The sequence below is a fragment of the Monodon monoceros genome, unplaced genomic scaffold (assembly GCF_005190385.1).
Source record: "Monodon monoceros isolate NGI ecotype Baffin Bay Population unplaced genomic scaffold, NGI_Narwhal_1 Super_Scaffold_5, whole genome shotgun sequence".
In the NCBI taxonomy this organism is placed as follows: Eukaryota; Metazoa; Chordata; class Mammalia; order Artiodactyla; family Monodontidae; genus Monodon; species Monodon monoceros.
In genome coordinates, this window is record NW_021703782.1 from 58547985 (window position 1) to 58565798 (window position 17814).

Consider the following 17814-nt stretch of genomic DNA (forward strand, 5'->3'; position numbering starts at 1 on the left):
TCTGAAGCGGGGGTGAGGGTGGGGGCAGTTGAAGTGGAGAGAAATTTTAAAAACAGAGACAACTTTCCTCTCGTTCTGAGTTACGAGCAACGAGGATTCTGCGAAACTTGGCTGGGGAGAAGAGTATGCCAAAGATAAAGTACTGGAAGGAGCAGGACTTTAAAAAACACAGTACCATATATACAATGGAATATTACTCAGCCATAAAAAGAAACGAAATTGGGTCATTTGTTGAGACGTGGATGGATCTAGAGACTGTCATACAGAGTGAAGTCAGAGAAAAACAAATATCGTATATTAACGCGTATATGTGGAACCTAGAAAAATGGTACAGATGAACCGGTTTGCAGGGCAAAAATTGAGACACAGATGTAGAGAACAAACATATGGACACCAAGGGGGGAAAGTGGTGGTGGGGGGCGGTGGTGGTGTGATGAATTGGGCGATTGGGATTGACATGTATACACTGATGTGTATAAAATGGATGACTAATAAGAACTTGCTGTGTAAAATAAAGTTCAAAAATTATAAAAAAATTAAAAAAAATAAAAAATACAGTACCACAAATAGCGGATGTGTAGGAAGGGCTTCAGTGTATTTCTACGTATCTCGTTTAATCGTAAAGATTTGTGCTCTCATTATCCCCTTTTTTGAGAAGAAGAAATAGACCCCATTATGCCTAAGGTCACACATTTTAAGGGGAAGAGGTAGGATCAGCCCAGGGCGTATGACTTCAAAACGTGCACGTTTAACAATCAGGCATTGCTGCCCTACTCATAATTAGAGACCCAAATAAAAATAACGAGACGCCATTTTTTCAATCTTTTGAAGTTTGTCGATACCGAGTGTAGGCAAGGTGTGAGGAGATGCTGTTAGAATGTCATTTGTGTAACCTTTCGGGTGGGGTAACCTGAGAGTATCAGAGGTTTAAGTGCTTTGATTCGGCAATTTAACTACCAGGAAATTATCCAACAGTTATTTTTGCACCAATAATTAGTGATTTATCCACAAAGGTGTTTATTGCAGCTTTTTTCTTTTTTCTTTTTTTTGTGGCAAGGAACAAAAAGCAGAAAGTATATATAACTGTGCTGATATAGAAATATCTCCAAAATGTGAGTAAAAAAAGGCAACTTACTTTCTTATATGTATATTTATATAGCTATACGTATCTATCAAGAGACCGTAATCCAATTTGTGTAAAAACAGTTCTGTGTGTGTGTGTGTGTGTACATGTGATAGAAAATTCCTGGAAAGTAAACAAGAATTATTAATGATTACTCCTAGTGGGTAAGGCTGGAGAGGAAAGTTTCTGAGCATCTTTACTTTCTTTTTTTTTTTTTAATTTTTTTGCCGTACCCCGCAGCATGTGGGATCTTAGTTCCCAGACCAGGGATCGAACACATGCCCCTTGCATTGGAAGTGGGGAGTCATAACCACCGGACTGCCACGGAAGTCACTGAGCATCTTTACTTTCTACTCTTAGTTTTCCTGTATTATGCTGTTCCAGTATTTTCCAGTGACTATATGTTATACCTTAGTAACTAATTACAAATAAAAGTTGAGGAGCACTGTGCCTGAACCTTTTGAGTTCAAGAGTGAAAGCCATAGGAGAAAACATGACAGCAGCTAAAGCAGGAAGGGAGAGGAGTGAAAAACAGCTTTACTCACTTGTGGCTTTTTACTACTTGAAGAACATTTCTCAGAAACTTCCAGTACTTCCCCTTATATATTATTGGCCAGAACTGGCTTAAATAAATTGATTCATTCCCTAGACCTAAATGCATTGCCACCTGCACAAAACCGGGATTCCATTGGCAAGGAAGAAGAGCTTATGGCTCTTAGGGAGGCAATCACATTGTCTTCCATAACTGTTTAAGTTCTTCCATAACTGTGCCATCTAGTGCCAGCCTAACTCCTGAGTGTCATTTCTTAACTTCCTCTACCCCCTGCCCAGTTTTCTCTTAGTATGCTCATTGGCCTCCTTTCAGTTCCTCAAACATATCAATTTCTTTCCTGACTCATGGCCCTTTACATTTGTTGCTCCTTTTGCCTGGGTATCTTTTCTCTTTGTTCTTTAAAAGTCTTGTTAGTGGTCATGCTTTTCTTTTTAGATCTTAGATCAACTGTCATACCCTTAAAGAGGCTGACCTGTCCACTGGGTCTAAATTGGGTTCTTCTTCCCTCTAACGTGTAACTTTCTATCTCACCCCACTGGATATTTCCTCCCTAGCATTTATAATACTATTATCTATGTTCACATATTTATTTTATTTCTTACTTCACTAGAATGTAAGGTCCACAAGGGCATAGATTGTTTCTTGTTCACTCTTGTGCCTCCATGGTCCAGAACGGTACCTAGCACATAGTAGGTACTCAATAATATGTGTTGAATTGATGAATAGGGAACAAATGAATGGAAACAAGGATAAAAGGAAAGGTGTAGGATTACACACAGACAGAAGAGGGTAAAACGGGAATGGGAAGAGTTATATTTTGGTAGGAGAAGAAAGGGTGGATACAATGACATCAGAAGTAGCCTCATCTTAGCCATGGCCGATTTTGGGGCCTGAATCCTGTGCCCAAGTACTGTGGACACTTTTTACAAGTCTTGGAACTAAGTCATACTCTTTTCTGCTTTCTTATATCGGATAATATAATTCCTTGGAAATTGCTTTGGGTCATAGTTATCCTACTACTCCCATGGACATAGAACTAGCCAGCTGAAATGCAAAGGAGCAAATTAATTTTTCCTGAAGAGAAATTACTTTAAAATGGAAGGATATGCACTATGTACGTAGTCCAGAATGCCCAAGGGCAGTCCTTGTGGAAGGTTTTGTGTGGTATCATTAAGTAAGTATTGAGCCTACAAAAGCCAGTCAGTCAAAGCAGAAGCCAAAGAGTAACATGAGTTTGACTCATGACCTCTAATATAGTTTGTGAAATAGATTTCATGTGTGGGTCCAGATCCCAAATGACTTCAAGATTGTTAAAAGCTGTTCAACTGCAAGTTAATTCCTTCCCTGGAAGCCTTCCTGATACTTGGGGAAAATTCTCAAGAAGTATGTATGCTTAAAGAAGTAAGCAAATTGCCAGCTCCTGTTTTGGATATTCATGCAGAGACCACAGTTATTATAATACACTGCTGCTTTTTTGAATTACTTGTAAAGTATTACACACCACAGTAATTTTCTTCTGTTATCTGAATTTGAGTTGAATAGATCCACCATATTTTTTCTTTAAACGTATGTAAGACTTTTTTTTTTTTTTTTTTGGCTGCGTTGGGTCTTTGTTGCTGTGTGCGGGCTTTCTCTAGTTGCAGCGAGCAGGGTCTACTCTTCGTTGCAGTGGGCAGGCTTCTCATTGCGGTGGCTTCTCTTGTTGTGGAGCATGGCACACTGGCTTCAGTAGTTGTGGCTTGCGGGCTCTAGAGCGCAGGCTCGGTAGTTGTGGCACACGGGCTTAGTTGCCCGTGGCATGTGGGATCTTCCCGGACCAGGGATCGAACCCATGTCCCCTGCATTGGCAGGTGGATTCTTAACCACTGCGCCACCAGGGAAGTCCCAAACCTATGTAGGACTTCTGTCAAAGAAATTCATAGTGATGCCACCAAGAATCCTCTTGATGGGCTATCTTAAGACAGAATGAGGTTTACATAAGGATATGATTACTTTTCTTATTTAAGTATGTGTTAAAGATTTTAAAATTGTTATTATAAATATTTTTAAATACACAAAAGTATATTATTATAGTAAACTCCATATGTCCATCACCCAGATCAACAATTATCAAGATTTTGCTACATTTCCTTTATCCATTTCTTTTATTAATTTGCTGGAGTATTTAGAGACAAAATCTTAGGCATTAGATCATTTCTGCTACATACTTCAATATGCATCTCTAAACAATGTTGATATTTGTCTTCCACAAACACAGGGACATTATCATACCTATCAAAATTAATTAATTTTGATTAATTAATTAATTGCTTGGTGTTATCTAATACCCAAACCATAATCAAATTTCCCTAAGAGTGTTAAATATTCTGTTTAAGTTGGTTTGTCTGAATCAGGGTTCGAACAAAGTCCACATATTATATTTGGTTGTCAGGGCTTGTATCTTTTAATCTAGAACATTTCTCCTCCCCCCCTTCCTTTTTTTTTTTTTTTTTTTTTTAATTTGCAGGGTTTGACTTGTTGCAGGCTAACTGGGTTAGTTGTCCTATAGAATGTTTCACATTCTAGATGTGTCTGTTTGCTGTCTTGTGGTGTCATTAACATGTTTCTCTATCCTCTAGGAAGTGAAATTAGCTCTAGAACAACACTGTTCAATAGATGTTTCTGTGATGATGGAAATATTCTACTTGCACTATCCAGTACAGTAGCCACTAGCCATTGTGGCTATTGAGCACTTTACAGGTGACTTGTGTGAGTGAGGAAATGAATTTTAAATTTTATTTAGTTCTAGTTAATTTAAATTTAAATAGCCATATGTGGCTACCTTACTAGATCATGTAGCTCTAATGGCTCAGATTAAACTTCAACTTTCTTGGCAAAAGTGCTTCATAGGTGCTTCCTATGAATCACATATGAAGAAGACGTGATGTCACCTTTAGTGATGTTAAGATTGATCAGTGGGTTCATATAGTGACACCCTCATCCCTCTAATATGGAGTTCCCCCAAAGGATATGATTTTAACATTAAGATTTAAAAAAAATATAAACTTCATCTTTGTGCAGTTTTTGAGAACCAAGGAAAGAGCCCAAAATAGCTCATTGAGCTCTTTTATACATTTATAGTAAAAGTCAGAAAGGTAAACTTTTCTCCTCCATATATCAGACTCTAAGGAAACTATACTGTTAAAGAACATTTCAGAGAAAGACTTTGAAGAAGGCCAAACATAAAACACAATTAGTTCCTGAGTCTTGAGGCTGGGTCTACACTTAAAAAAAAAAAAATCAGTAATCTGCCATTGCTTTAGGGCTGAAATAATCCAGATTGTTTCAGGTACTTGAGGTTTCCCTGCGCCCAGGCATTTCTCCCAAATCCTAATGAACAACTCGCTTTGGAAACTTAGTTTGCTGGTGTTATTCACATTTGCTAATGAATAATTCACTGGCACAAAAGATTGTAGGGCCTAACAAATGAGTCTGAGTCCAGACATAAAATAATGGCCTAGAACAGGACTTTGAAGATCTTTCTCACTTATTATTGAATCCAGCTGCCGTTGGAGAGACAGCTGGCTCTAATAAGTGGGCATGAATGTGATGGAGAGAAGAGCCCCTCTTTCCTTATCTGCTCATTGTCAGGTAACATGGGTGGCCCTTCTTTTTGCTATAGCAGGGAACTGAGGGCAGGACAGTGGTTCCAAAACCTGATTTGACTAACTCTACCCCTTCCAGACTCCAATGAAAACTACAGGCTCTCTTCCCAGAAAAATGCACATATGCACATGCATGAAAGGTTTCCTATCATCTCAGGGCCTTTAGGATCCCTGACACATCCAGGGGTCACAGCATAAGACACCCTGCACTGGAAGCAAAAGTATCAGACACACTTGCATGGATATTCTCACAGTATGTGGTATACAGGATGGAGCCCCAATGCTGAAGAAGCCAGTTCCTGGTCCTTCCTATCCTCCCAGATTTATCCTTTCTATTATTTTATATTTTCTACTTGTTTTAATTCATTTTCCTTTTTAGACCAAATAATGCAAATACTTTGCAAAACGATTTTAAAAGTATCTAAGGCTATTCAATGAAAAGTAAGTTTTCTCTCTGTGTCTCTACTCTAGGTCCTTTCCCCAGAGGCATCCACCATTAGCAGTTTCTAGTTTTTTCTTTCAGAAATATTCTAAGCATATATGTCTATATCATATTCTCTGTCTCTTCCATATGGCAGCACAGTTTACACAATTTTGTTCCATGCTTTTTTTTCTTAGCTCTATATTTTAGAGAGTTTTTACTGCTGGGACTTAGAGCTTTGCTTTATTCTTTTCCCATGCTGCATACTATTCCATCTTGAGGCTTAACCATAATTGATTTAATCTGACCATACTTAATGAACATTTAGATGGTTTCCAGTATTTTTTAAACTACAAATATTGCTGCAGCATATGTTTTTTGTACTTGTGAAAGTATACCCATATATACCTATTCCTAGCAGTGGAATTCCTGAGTAAAATGAAAAATTTTGATAGATATTAACAAATTGCTCTCCAGAGAAGTTACATGTGATAGACAGAATAATGGCCCCCAAAGATATCCTGCCCTAGTACCTGGAACCTGGGGACATGTTACCTTTCATGGCAAAGAGAAATTAACTTGAAGATGGAATTAAGGTTTCTAATCAGCTGACCTTAAAATAGGGAAATTATCCTGGATTATCTGGTGGACTCTATATGGTTACAAAGGTCTTTAAAAGAACCAGAGAGATGGTAGCATGAAAAGGAGTTGGTTCAATGTTGCTGGCTTTGAAGATGAAGGAAGGGAGCTATGAGTCAAGGAATGAAGGCAGACCCCTAGAAGCTGGAAAAGCAAGGAAATGGAAAAGATAAGGAATGCAGCCCTCACATTTTGCTTTTAAAGATCTCTGTTGGATTTCTGATCCACAAAATCAAAAATTATACATTTGTCTTGTTTTAAGCCATTAAGTTTGTGGTAATTTGTTATAGTAGCCATAGAAAATTAATACACTTTATGTATTTACACTCCTACCAACAATGTATGAATGTATTTTCCCACATCCCTGCCATTAGTGATGCCTTTTTTTTTAATATATTGTCCTCCCCTCATATGAATACTCCTTCCAATGTTATTTGAAAATAAATGTTTACAATTTAGTGTCCTGTATTTTTTTAGATAAAAGGAAAATCTCAGCTATAATTATCTGTAATATTTTGTTCTTTTCTCATTATAATTAACTCTTTGGAAAATCCCCATCTGGGACATGTACCATTTTCTTGGCAGTGGCCAGGATGTGAGCAGTATGCGTGACTGATGTGTCATTTCTGCAATGCTGTTGTCACTGCTGATCAGCCTGCACTGCAGAAATACTCTGGGACTAAGAGTTGTTTAATGAGATTTGTTTTCTGCCACCTACACAGGTACCTACACAGGTAATAACGCCAGTGTCTGTAAGTGGTGACAGTCCAATGGCTTTGCTTGACCTCCAGTGGAGGTGGCAGCCTCAATCTTTGCAAGATGGGCCAGAGGCATTGTATGTGTAGCAACTTCAGTATCTCCCTGGCAGCTACATGCCTCAGGTGACTGGGGTGGGGGAAATTAACAGAGTGTAAATATTTCCTATCAACTCAGTTAATACACCCATGCCCGACTAGCAGAAGTAGCTGCTAGTCGGGCATGGGTGTATTTCTCATTTTGCATATTTAGTTTGCACTGTAGTGGTGGGACCTCCCCTTACCCATGTACATACATTAAACCCTATAGCCTGGCTTGACCATCTCTGAAATTAACATCTATTCAGGATAATTATTGAGCATCTACTCTGCTAGGTATCTAGGACACAAACTCTTAGCCATGCAGAGCTTACAGTTTATGGAGACAAATAGTAATCAACAATCGCAGGAGCAAATGTAAAACTGCTATTGTCACAGTTGCCAAAAAGAGGATATATATGTATGTATGTGTGTGTGTGTGTGTAAATAAACAGTAGTGAGATTCTACCTTGTCTGGGAAAGTATAAGAGAGGCTTGGGTGGGATATGTAAATCTGTATACATTTGCTAATCCATACCTACATTGGATGACACCCTAGGTAAAGGATATAGAGGGAGGAAAAGAAAGAACTAGAAACACTGCTTAGCCAGGGAGAGGAGGAAGAATGGCCAGAGAGTTGAAGGGAAACCAGAAAAGGGCTGTGCCCTAGGAGTCAAGCAAGGAGATTCCAGTTATATCAAGGAGAGTTAAGCAAGGAGAGTCCAGTTAAGGCTATGAAGAGCATAGAATGGGACACTGTGTCTCGGAATCAATAGGTTGTCTATGTTGCAATGGCAGAGACATGGTAGGGCGCACCTGGATTCAAGTGTGGCTCCTTCCCTTTAGATGTGTGGCATTGGACAAAAGACTGTCTGGCTTCAGATTCTGCACCTGTAAATAAGAATAATAATATCTCCCTGAAAGAGTTACTGTGGGGATGAAGTTAATTAGCATATGCAATATCCCTACCAGTTTGTAGGTTCTCAATAAAGATTGATTCCTCCCTTCCATTATGTCTGACCACTTACTTATGTTTTGGTTGTCACTATCCTTGATGTCTTAGCATTGGTGTTGATGACATACTTGTAAGGGTCAAGGCAGGTCCTGTCCCTGTATATAAATGCATTAGTAAGGGTGCCAGCAAGTTGTTGTGAGCTGACAAGTCAGTGATCTGGATACTGTAGGGAGCCAAGCACCCACTGGTGTGCCTCTTGCTATGCTGACAGATCATCGAGGATTGGATAAGGACATAGTACATCTTCCTTCATCACACTGAGTTTTTCCCTTTCAGGGAAAGGCACTCCATTTACCAAAATTAATACCTAATTCTTGTCTCAGGACATCTTTCTGCACTCACATTTCTGCAAATGCATAAATCTCCAATGCAAAATATTAGTAATAAATGACTAATTCCAATAAAATTTGTTTCGTTTAGACAGCATTGGCCCTCCCAGATTTTTCTGATTGGCTAGAAGCGGCCACTCCCTCCTTTATTCCTTCATTTTTGTCTGTTAAATACAGTGAATGGGAAAAAATGCAATTTCTTCTATTGGTTAAGAACTCTTGCCCTGCCTGCTACCTCTGACGGTTTTTACAGTGTAACCCTGGCTTTGGCAACTATGGTAACTACCCATTGGGAGGTAATGTAATTCATTGCTTCCCTTAAGTTAACTAAACCCCAGTAAAGAGACTGAAAAATATTTCTATTGGGACTAAAACAGGATACGTAACTTTTAAACCTCTTTAGGAATTGTCCTTGTTTTGTTTTGTTTTGTGGTACGTGGGCCTCTCACTGTGTGGCCTCTCCCGCTGCCGCGCAGGCTCAGGGGCCATGGCTCATGGGCCCAGCCACTCCGCAGCATGTGGGATCTTCCTGGACCGGGGCACGAACCCGCATCCCCTGCATCGGCAGGCGGGCTCTCAACCACTGCGCCACCAGGGAAGCCCTGTACTTGTGTTTTTAATTAGCACACGTTTCACTTCTTATTGACAGTGGGCATGTTTTATGAACCAAACATGAGGACGTAACATTTCATAAGCATGATTTTTATAAGCATGAGAATACCTTTAGGGACATACTACTATTTTAATTGTAATTGTTACAGAATTTCCAGGGCTTGGGGGTCGTATAGATACTAAAAATGGGCAGGGCTTAAATCGTAACGGAGCTATGATCACATTCGACTTTTAGAATTGACACTGTAAAATAAACATTTTAACATAGTGATTGGGGCCCTAAAGAGAGTGGATGGAAAGCGTGGAAAGGAAGCTAGGGCTCTTAGCATCTCGTGATCCGGCCACCAGGGCATATACACTAGGACATTCTCTCCCGTTAGTGCAGTCTGGAAGCCAGTGTCGTTCCAAGTGGAGCACAGGCGGCTCACACTCTGGCGGCGCCGGGGGCCTCGCAAGCGTTCCTTGGTGGAAGGTTGCGTGTTTTGAGTGTCCATAGCAACGCGACGCTTCAGCCTTCTGGAAGCCTTGGCTCCAGCTCGCGCTGTATGAGACCCTTACCGGTGGAAGGGACCTGGGCTGGTGGGAGAACTGATGGGGGTACAGTGGGGTGGGGAGCTGGGGAAACTACTGGGAACATTTGCTCCAAGGATTGAGTTAAACTAAGAAAAATCGGTCCAAGGCTCAGCGCAAAAGGATCTTTTCATTCCAGTCCTTTCGCCCACGTAGGGAACTATGCCTTTGGAGGTGGTGGTGGAACTACAGATCCGGGCGGTAAGAGAGATCGACGAACCTCTCCTCTTTGGCCCAAATCAGACTCTTTCCCCAGGGTTCTAAAATGGTTCTGGGTCGTTTTCACCACCCCTCGCCCCACACACATCATTAATCCTACCTCTGTCCCTAAGATTCTCCACATTGGTCTTTTCTTACTTTCTAACCTTTAGTTCAACTCAACCTCTTCCCACCCCTCCTGCCCCGCCCCCCCCCACCGTCCCGCCCCCAAGCCTGTTTCTTGGCTTTATCTGGAATTTTTCTGTTCTTTTAAAATAACCTTGCATTAAGTCCAAGAAGGATTTTATTTTCTTTTCCGGGATACAGATTTGTGAAGATTAAAAAGCCCCTTCTTTAAATAACCAGGGAAGATTTTAATTTCAGAAAGCCAGATCACTTCCCTGATAATTTGCCACCTCTATAAACCAATCAAGTATTTCTAAGATACTTCCCCTACAGATGGCTCTGGCTTGCTAATTCCAAAAGGGATCAATCAACAGCTGTTTAATAATTATCCACTGAATCCTGCTTAAGTGAGGTGCTGTGGCAAAGTGACTCCATTGTTCCTGTTTGGGGTCAGTCATTCCTTATTTCAGCTTCCATTTTCCAACCCTTCCATGTGTAGTTGGTGACAGACTGTCAGGCAGCTTTGCCTGAAAGCTATAAGGAGCTTCTCTACTGGCCAGGTTTATAAGCAGAACACCAACAGTTTACGGCCATGGAAAATCTGGTTAGCCTCCATACAAGTGACAGATGCTGTGATTTCATCCTAAGTGCAGCTCTGAAACAAAGATGGAAATCTCCTGGGTTTGACTGATTTTGCTGACAGCAAATAGGACCAGACTATATCATTTGTGCTATATCAACTGTGACCTCTCACAATTGTGCAGTAAGATGAAGGAATTCTTGAGACGAGTGATAAATCTGTCTTCCTACTTATTAAGGCAAAAATTAAACAAGTTTTCATCTCACTTCATTCAACATTACTGGTTAATTTTATTTTGATTTTTAAATGGTATTCTTCAGTGTACAATTAATTAACAGTGGAATCAGTTTTTTTATTCTACAGTACTTAGGATGCTTCAAAAAAATCAGGTGAATTGATCTGTGCTTTAAAAGCCAGCAAACTCAGGCCCCAGCGACCAAGATAAGGGAATTCCAGAAAAATAACCAGAAAGGAGGTGAGCCTAATTTTGATCTCCCAGTATTCAGACTTGTAGATGCTGCAAGAGGAAAAACTGCTTCCAAATATCTGGCCTGAATATTGCTGCAATTAAAATAAAGGATCTCTTTAAGTCTAAACAATAAAGGAAACCACTTAGAGTGTCACAGTTTGGCTGATTCAGGAAGTGAAGATGTAGTCTGTGTTCAGGATGTTGTGGAAATGCAAATAATTTTGCTTCATTTTGAAAAGTAGCTATTCCTTTTTCAGTGTTCCTCTCACGCTCAGAAAGTTCACACTTCCACCCAATCAGAGCCTACCTGTCACAGCCATTCTCCGGATTCCTATGTACATCTCTATATGACAGATCAAATGCCATAATCCTTTCTATTTATAAATGTCAAAATAATTGGTTGTTAAGATTATCTAAAGACACCAGTTCCATAGGTAATTTAAAGGTTCATATTTTCAGGCAGAGCAGCATTTAAAGCACACACCCTCTTCCATCTTTCCTGGTCAAAGAATAATGAGCAGAGTCCACCCTGCATTTGGAGGTTTTTGGTCTTGTGATTCGGGGAGGCACCATCGATAAACTGCTTTAATTGTGAGGGTCAATATAAATGGAAATTTAGGAGTTATACTTTGTGCCTGGTATAGCAGTAGGCTCCACTTGATGAATTTCAAGTTAAATACTGTTACCTAAAGTGTGCTGTATACAGGGAAATGGAATTCCATATGAAAAATATAATATACAGGGTCATCCTTGTGGTATATATTTGAAAGCTTATGCTGTTGCATTGCAAAGAATCAAGTTATTTTTCCATTTTATTACCTCATTAAAGAAGCATTATTCTTTATTCAGTAGAGATGGTAGGCAGCAGGGCCCATCTTCTTCCATGTTGGTCCACTGACAAAGTATGTAGTGAGCCTACCCCCAGACTCTCAGTTCCTTTGATCTCCTCAGCAGCTTCGCTCTTCTGTCCTCTGTCATGCCATGCTATTTGCTGTCAACAGAATTAAGCATGAGGCCATAGTCCCATCTTTACTTTTCTATGGGCACTGTCGATATGCCCGCCTTTAAGTGTTTCTTCTTTAGGTAAGTTCTTGGTTTGTTCTCTGAATGCAGAAAGACAATATTAGTGGGAAATAAATATCTTTTTAAAGATCTTTTGAGGAGGTAGAGGAAAAGGAGAGAAAGATATGTACTATAATCTCTCTTCTCACTACCTGATGCGCAAAGATGTAAGAGACAAAACTAAGAAAGCATACCAAGAAAATTAGGAGTAAGAATAAATCTTCCCAACTGTGGTAACAGATCTTCAGAGGATAAATTAGAATAACCTATGTCTTAGACTCTTAAAGTACTGTTTAAAATCTACCTCAGGAAAAGAACTAGGATTAGTATGTGGCTCATCTGCCTGTATATTTACAGAATGAAGGTGATTTGTTTTTTCAAAGTTCAGTTTACAAGTGATATGTTGACTTACAGGATTACACAAAAAATTTTCTGATGTCAACTTTTAAAAAGCAGCAATATTATAATCACCTCAACTTGGTTTCTTTGCAGTTGTCCTGGAGATATAAAAAGTTGTTCAATAGGTATATAATAGAGGGGGGGGGTTGCTTTCTATAATATGGCTGTCATCAGTAATGGTCAGCACTGTGCTCTAGCCTAGCAACCCATCAAGATTGTAGGACACCTGAAATCCCAAAAGGAAGCCTGAAATCCTTAGGGGGGCAAGCAGGATGGCTGCTGGTTTATGTCAGCATCGTCACGTGTAGAAACTTTCAGATCTGGTGCCATAACAAATGAGATGGTGTCATGGTTGGTTCCACAGTACAAAGAGGACTGGAGCATTGTGCGGTGAAAGCCAGCAATAGTCCACGATGCTGTACTGCATGTAGCCCAGAAAAAAGCCAAAAGCCACGTCGGTGACATTGTGCCGCCCCAGCATGACCCTGGAGAGGCCCAAGATGAAGGCCCACAGTACCACGAGCACCCTCAGTGGAATGGCCAGCACTAGGTGGTTCAGGATGAACCGTGAGACCAGGGCGGCCCTGGTGGCATGGCCCGAAGGGAAGGAGTACTTGTCCACCGAAAGGGTGAAAAACATGTCCATCTGGTTGTGGGCCGGGCGGCGCCTGCGGACCAGCCCCTTGATCAGGGCCACCAGCAGCAGGTCCAACAGCAGGGAGAAGAGCAGGTTCATCAGCACCTCTCGCCCGGCCCAGCTGTCGCTCCTGGACAGGCAGTAGAGGGTGCCCAGCAGCCAGGGGATGCCGTGTCCCGAGATCTCCAGCAATTTCATAAGGGGCCGCACGCTGCCCCAGGATGAGCTCTCCCCCGCACACACCCCCAGCTTCTTAGACAGCCACAGGTCGATGGCCAGCAGGGAGCGCAGGGCGATGCCCAGGAAGGACGGGTTCAGGTCCATGCGGTCCTCCTCGGGCAGCGGGGACGGGAGCGCCGGCGAGGAGCCCGCCCCGGCCAGGGGGAACGAGCCGCGGCGGTGCACTGGGCTCTCGGATGCGCGGAGCCGGGCGCAGGTGGGGTCGGCGCCCGGCGCGCGGCTGCTGAGCAGGGACTGGAACTCGAACCTGCCGCCGCCGCCGCCATGGGCCGGGCTGCCGCTGCTGCTCGGGGCGCAGGCGGCCAGCGGGCGTCCCTCGGCGTTCCTCCGGGGGCTCGGCATCGCGGCGGGCGGCCCGGACCGCAGCACCCGGCCGGCCTAAGGAGAAGCTTCCCGGCCCTGCAGCCTCTTCCGCTTCCGCACTGCCATCCTGGAGGGGCGGGGAGAGGAGCCAGCGAGAGGACGATTGTGACACCTGGCGGAGACTTGGGAGGAAATTGGAATTTCCAGTTTGAGCGAGGAGAGGAGAGGGGAGGGTAGTGCTATAGGAGAGAGGTGAGGGTTACGGTGGTGGGGGAAATTTGACATTGTTTGTGGGAGGTTAGGGGAAATAGACCCTTTACAAAGCAAAACGCAAACCCTGTTCTCTATTTTTTTCTTTGTTTTTAAGATTTCTTGCCCAGGGGTGTGCCTTCCTGGCAAGCAAGATGTGTTCCTTGGGGTTTACCTCCTGAATCAGTACCTGGAGACACACTGCTTTCCTTCCGTGTTCCCTATTATGATTCAGCGGAGCATGAGGTTTGAAAAGGTGATCTTGACTTTTTCATTGCTAAACAGAGAAATTCAAATTCTGTTGTCTGAGGATCATTTAGTGGTTCTTATAAAAAACACAGCTTTTATAAAGTTATTTTGTAAATTTTCTTTAAAAAAAAAATACATGAAGGCACCTCAGCACAGTGCAGAATCATAGTTGGAGGACTTGCTTTTGCATCCCAGATCTGAGCCAAGTTCTGTCAAACTAGTGCTAAGTACCCTGGTAGATGTTTTCTATTTTTGGAACTCCCATGGCATTTTCTAACCGGAACAGAGAGCATTTTCTGAATGTTCTTGGAAGTGTTAGAGGCAGCTGTGTACATTCTGACAGAGATTATCAATAAACTAGCAGACCTTATAAACAAACTTTTTTAGATTCAGAAAAATACCCCAGACTAACCAAATTAGTTAAATCCTGTATGTGAAATCCTGTAACAAAACAAGAAGGCTTTTTAGATTTACTGAGTTTCCTTAGGTCATATCTGGTTTATTTAGCTGCAGTGATAAAAGCTATATTCCATTCCAGTGAATGTGATCATAATATAAGTAGCCAAAACGTTACCAACCCTCTTCCCACTTTCATATTTAATGGAACATTAATTTCATTACTATCCAATCACTGACAATCTCTTGAAGTTTTTGTTTTGGAATTTAGAGATTGAATCAGTTTTAACCTTGATAAGCCTATGATTTTGTCCCAAAAAATATCACTGAGGTGGTTCTATTGGGGAGAGGATGAGAATGGGAAGGCTTCAGGGTAGGGCCTGTCACTTTTAAAGGTCTGGATGGTGGTGCCCTGAAAATGACCTGTCTATATCAGAGTAGCAGAGGAAATGAGGATTGATTTTTGAAAGGGCTAGGGCTGTGTGTAATATTTTTATAAATAACAGCCCATTAATTAATTTTTTACATCTTTATTGGAGTATAATTGCTTTATAGTGTTGTGTTAGTTTCTGCTGTATAACAAAGTGAATCAGCTATATGTATACATATATCCCCAGACGCCCTCCCTCCTGAGCCTCCCTCCCACCCTCCCTATCCCACCCCTCTAGGTGGTCACAAAGCACCGAGCTGATCTCCCTGTGCTTTGCAGGTGCTTCCCGCTAGCTATCTATTTTACATTTGGTAGTGTATATATGTCCATGCCACTCTCTCACTTCGTCCCAGCTTCCCCTTCCCCAGCCCCCACCGTGTCCTTAAGTCCATTCTCTATGTCTGTGTCTTTATTCCTGTCCTGCCACTAGGTTCATCAGTACCATTTTTTTTTATGTTTCCCTTGTTTTATTTTTACCTCAATTAATGCACTTTATAGATGTGATAAAATATAAGTATTATGTAAGGAGTGGGGAGAGAACAAACTATAGCCACACAATTCTTAAAACATAGAAACACACATACAACAGGGCAACAACACCAAAAAATTCTCATCTGTTAATTCAGTTATAATGTGCCTTATTACTTAATATTGATCATTACTTCCTTTGTGTATCATTAAATACACATTTATGGCATCATTTCCAAAGGCTTTGATCCCTTTCCAACATACATTTTAATCCAACCTCCATTGCTGCCTTTGGTTTCTTTTTTTTTTTAACATCTTTATTGGAATATAATTGTTTTACAATGTTGTGTTAGTTTCTGCTATATAACAAAGTGAATCAGCTATATGTATACATATATCCCCATATCCCCTCCCTCTTGCGTCTCCCTCCCACCCTCCCTATCCCACCCCTCTAGGTGGTCACAAAGCACCGAGCTGATCTCCCTGTACTATGTGGCTGCTTCCCACTAGCTATCTGTTTTACATTTGGTAGTGTATATATGTCCATGCTGCTCTCTCACTTCGTCCCAGCTTACCCTTCCCCCTCCCCGTGTCCTCAAGTCCATTCTCTACATCTGCATCTTTATTCCTCTCCTGCCCCTAGGTTCATCAGAACCATTTTAATTTTTTTTTTAGATCCCATATATATGCATTAGCATACGGTATTTGTTTTTCTCTTTCTGAGCCAGCCTGTTAATTTAAATAGTCTTCCAAACTGGTTGGATAAGAGAGGAATAAATGGATATTACCTTGGAACATACAGTCCGAATCCAAAGGAACCTAGTTCTAACCATTTCAATGTTGGTCATGGTTAAAAAGTGGGTGGTGAAAATCCAGTCTATTTTTTTCCCCCAAGAATTTCCTTATTAGTTTTATCAATTGTAAATTTACTTTTCTAGAAGACTTTAGACATCTTTTTATAAGAAGCCCAAGGATGTAAAATTGTAGAAGCTGTAAATCAATCTGTAAATGACCTTGGATGTCATCTAGTCCAAGCTCCCTGACTTGCAGAAGAGGAGAATGAGTGTCAGAATCACACTCTAGATGTCACAAAGCTGTGTATTTGAGATTACTAGATATCACAGACCATTTTTCATTTTATAAAGTGCAAGTAAATAAATGCTTTATTTTAAATTTTGAAAAGTTGCCTTCTTGTGTGAGCTGTTTGAGTTCATATTCAAGCTTTCTACCAGTTGGCTCTAGCTTTCTTGTATCTGTTCCATTCTCTAGCTGCAAATACTTGCAGGGAGTAGTGAAAACTTTCTCCTCCTTGGACCTTCTGTATAATTCAGAATTCAATGTTCTAAAGCATTCAGATAAACAAGAAATTACTCATAAAGAATGTATGAGCCATTGTGTTTGAGCAGTTCATGTTGATCATTTATTCCCCACGATCATCCTTGAGAAAATTCTTAGACATGGATGAAGAGAAGGGATGAACTAATATTACTGGAATAATTTTGGAAAAACCCCCAGCTCACTCACATTTGCTTGTTAAATCCAAGTCAGTAAGACAGAAGTGGATTACAGGGGACAGCCTCCACTTTTGTGGTTAAAGCAGACCTGGTTTTGGATCAAGAGCAGATTTTAATCATGCTTAAGGTTAAACACCGTTTAAATCAGAAATTTAATGCCTGAAAACAAGCTCTGCTGAAAACTTATGTTTCTTACAGGGTTCTAGAGTTCAGGGAGAGGGTCATGTTATGCCTTTACCTCAGTCCCCTAGGCCCTTTTATCTCAAGGACAAAATAAACATATTTGGCTGTGGGTAGACAGGTATCACAGTGTTTTTCTTGTGCTTCATGATACACCTAAAACTTATGAGGCTCTCTCTCTTGTTATTTTTGGATTCTGTGGGAGTCTAGCTATGAGTACTTAGCTTTTCTTTTGTGTTGCACATAGAATTTTTATTTATGTTCCTTTTTAGCACAACCAATGGCTTGGGAAGAGAAGTCATTTATTCAGTTAACATGTAATAAGTATCTGTTGTATTCAGGATGTTTTTCTAGGTACTCAAACAAGACTCTTTCAGGTAGATGCCAGATGTGCTTTTAGCAACAAACTGTGGGGCTAGGTCAAGTAGATGACGTTTTGAACATGTGGTAGATTCAGCTAACTTAAATTTTCCTTGTACTTGGTGTTGTGTTAATTCTCATTCATTTATTCTATAGTCATTTGTTGAACTTTTAACCACATACCTGTTAAAGGTACTCCTGTTGAATCCTAAAAT

General features: G+C 41.0%; 2 protein-coding genes across 4 annotated transcripts in view; one reads left to right on the top strand and one right to left on the bottom strand.

Annotated features, from left to right (window-relative positions):
- Positions 1-1101: 1101 nt before the first annotated feature.
- SPATA6L (spermatogenesis associated 6 like) overlaps positions 1102-17814 on the top strand; it is a 58788-nt gene continuing 42075 nt past the window's right edge. Inside the window, exons 1-3 of one of the 2 annotated variants that reach the window (XM_029203892.1) lie at positions 1102-1112; positions 9896-9940; positions 14121-14258. In XM_029203892.1, coding sequence (XP_029059725.1) covers positions 9902-9940; positions 14121-14258 — 177 coding nt within the window. In that variant the 5' untranslated portion in view covers positions 1102-1112; positions 9896-9901. Of the gene's footprint in view, positions 1113-9895; positions 9941-14120; positions 14259-17814 lie in introns of those variants that run through there. The other variant, XM_029203895.1, reaches the window with a different exon arrangement.
- On the bottom strand, positions 10259-13890 carry PLPP6 (phospholipid phosphatase 6). 2 transcript variants are annotated; one of them, XR_003790886.1, is made up of 2 exons: positions 12646-13839; positions 10259-12215 (listed from the first exon to the last, which is right to left on the bottom strand). XR_003790886.1 is itself a non-coding variant. In XM_029203896.1 (1 exon), exon 1 carries the CDS (start codon positions 13790-13792, stop codon positions 12920-12922), a length of 873 nt encoding a protein of 290 aa, XP_029059729.1. In that variant the 5' UTR covers positions 13793-13890; the 3' UTR covers positions 12504-12919. The 2 variants fall into 2 exon arrangements, 1 of the variants encoding a protein (XP_029059729.1); XM_029203896.1 differs by lacking the exon at positions 10259-12215 and having other exon boundaries at positions 12504-13890.

What these genes read in the sequence shown, in the direction of transcription:
- PLPP6 (XM_029203896.1), bottom strand. Translation starts at nt 13,792, where the DNA reads ATGCCGAGCCCCCGGAGGAACGCCGAGGGACGCCCGCTGGCCGCCTGC.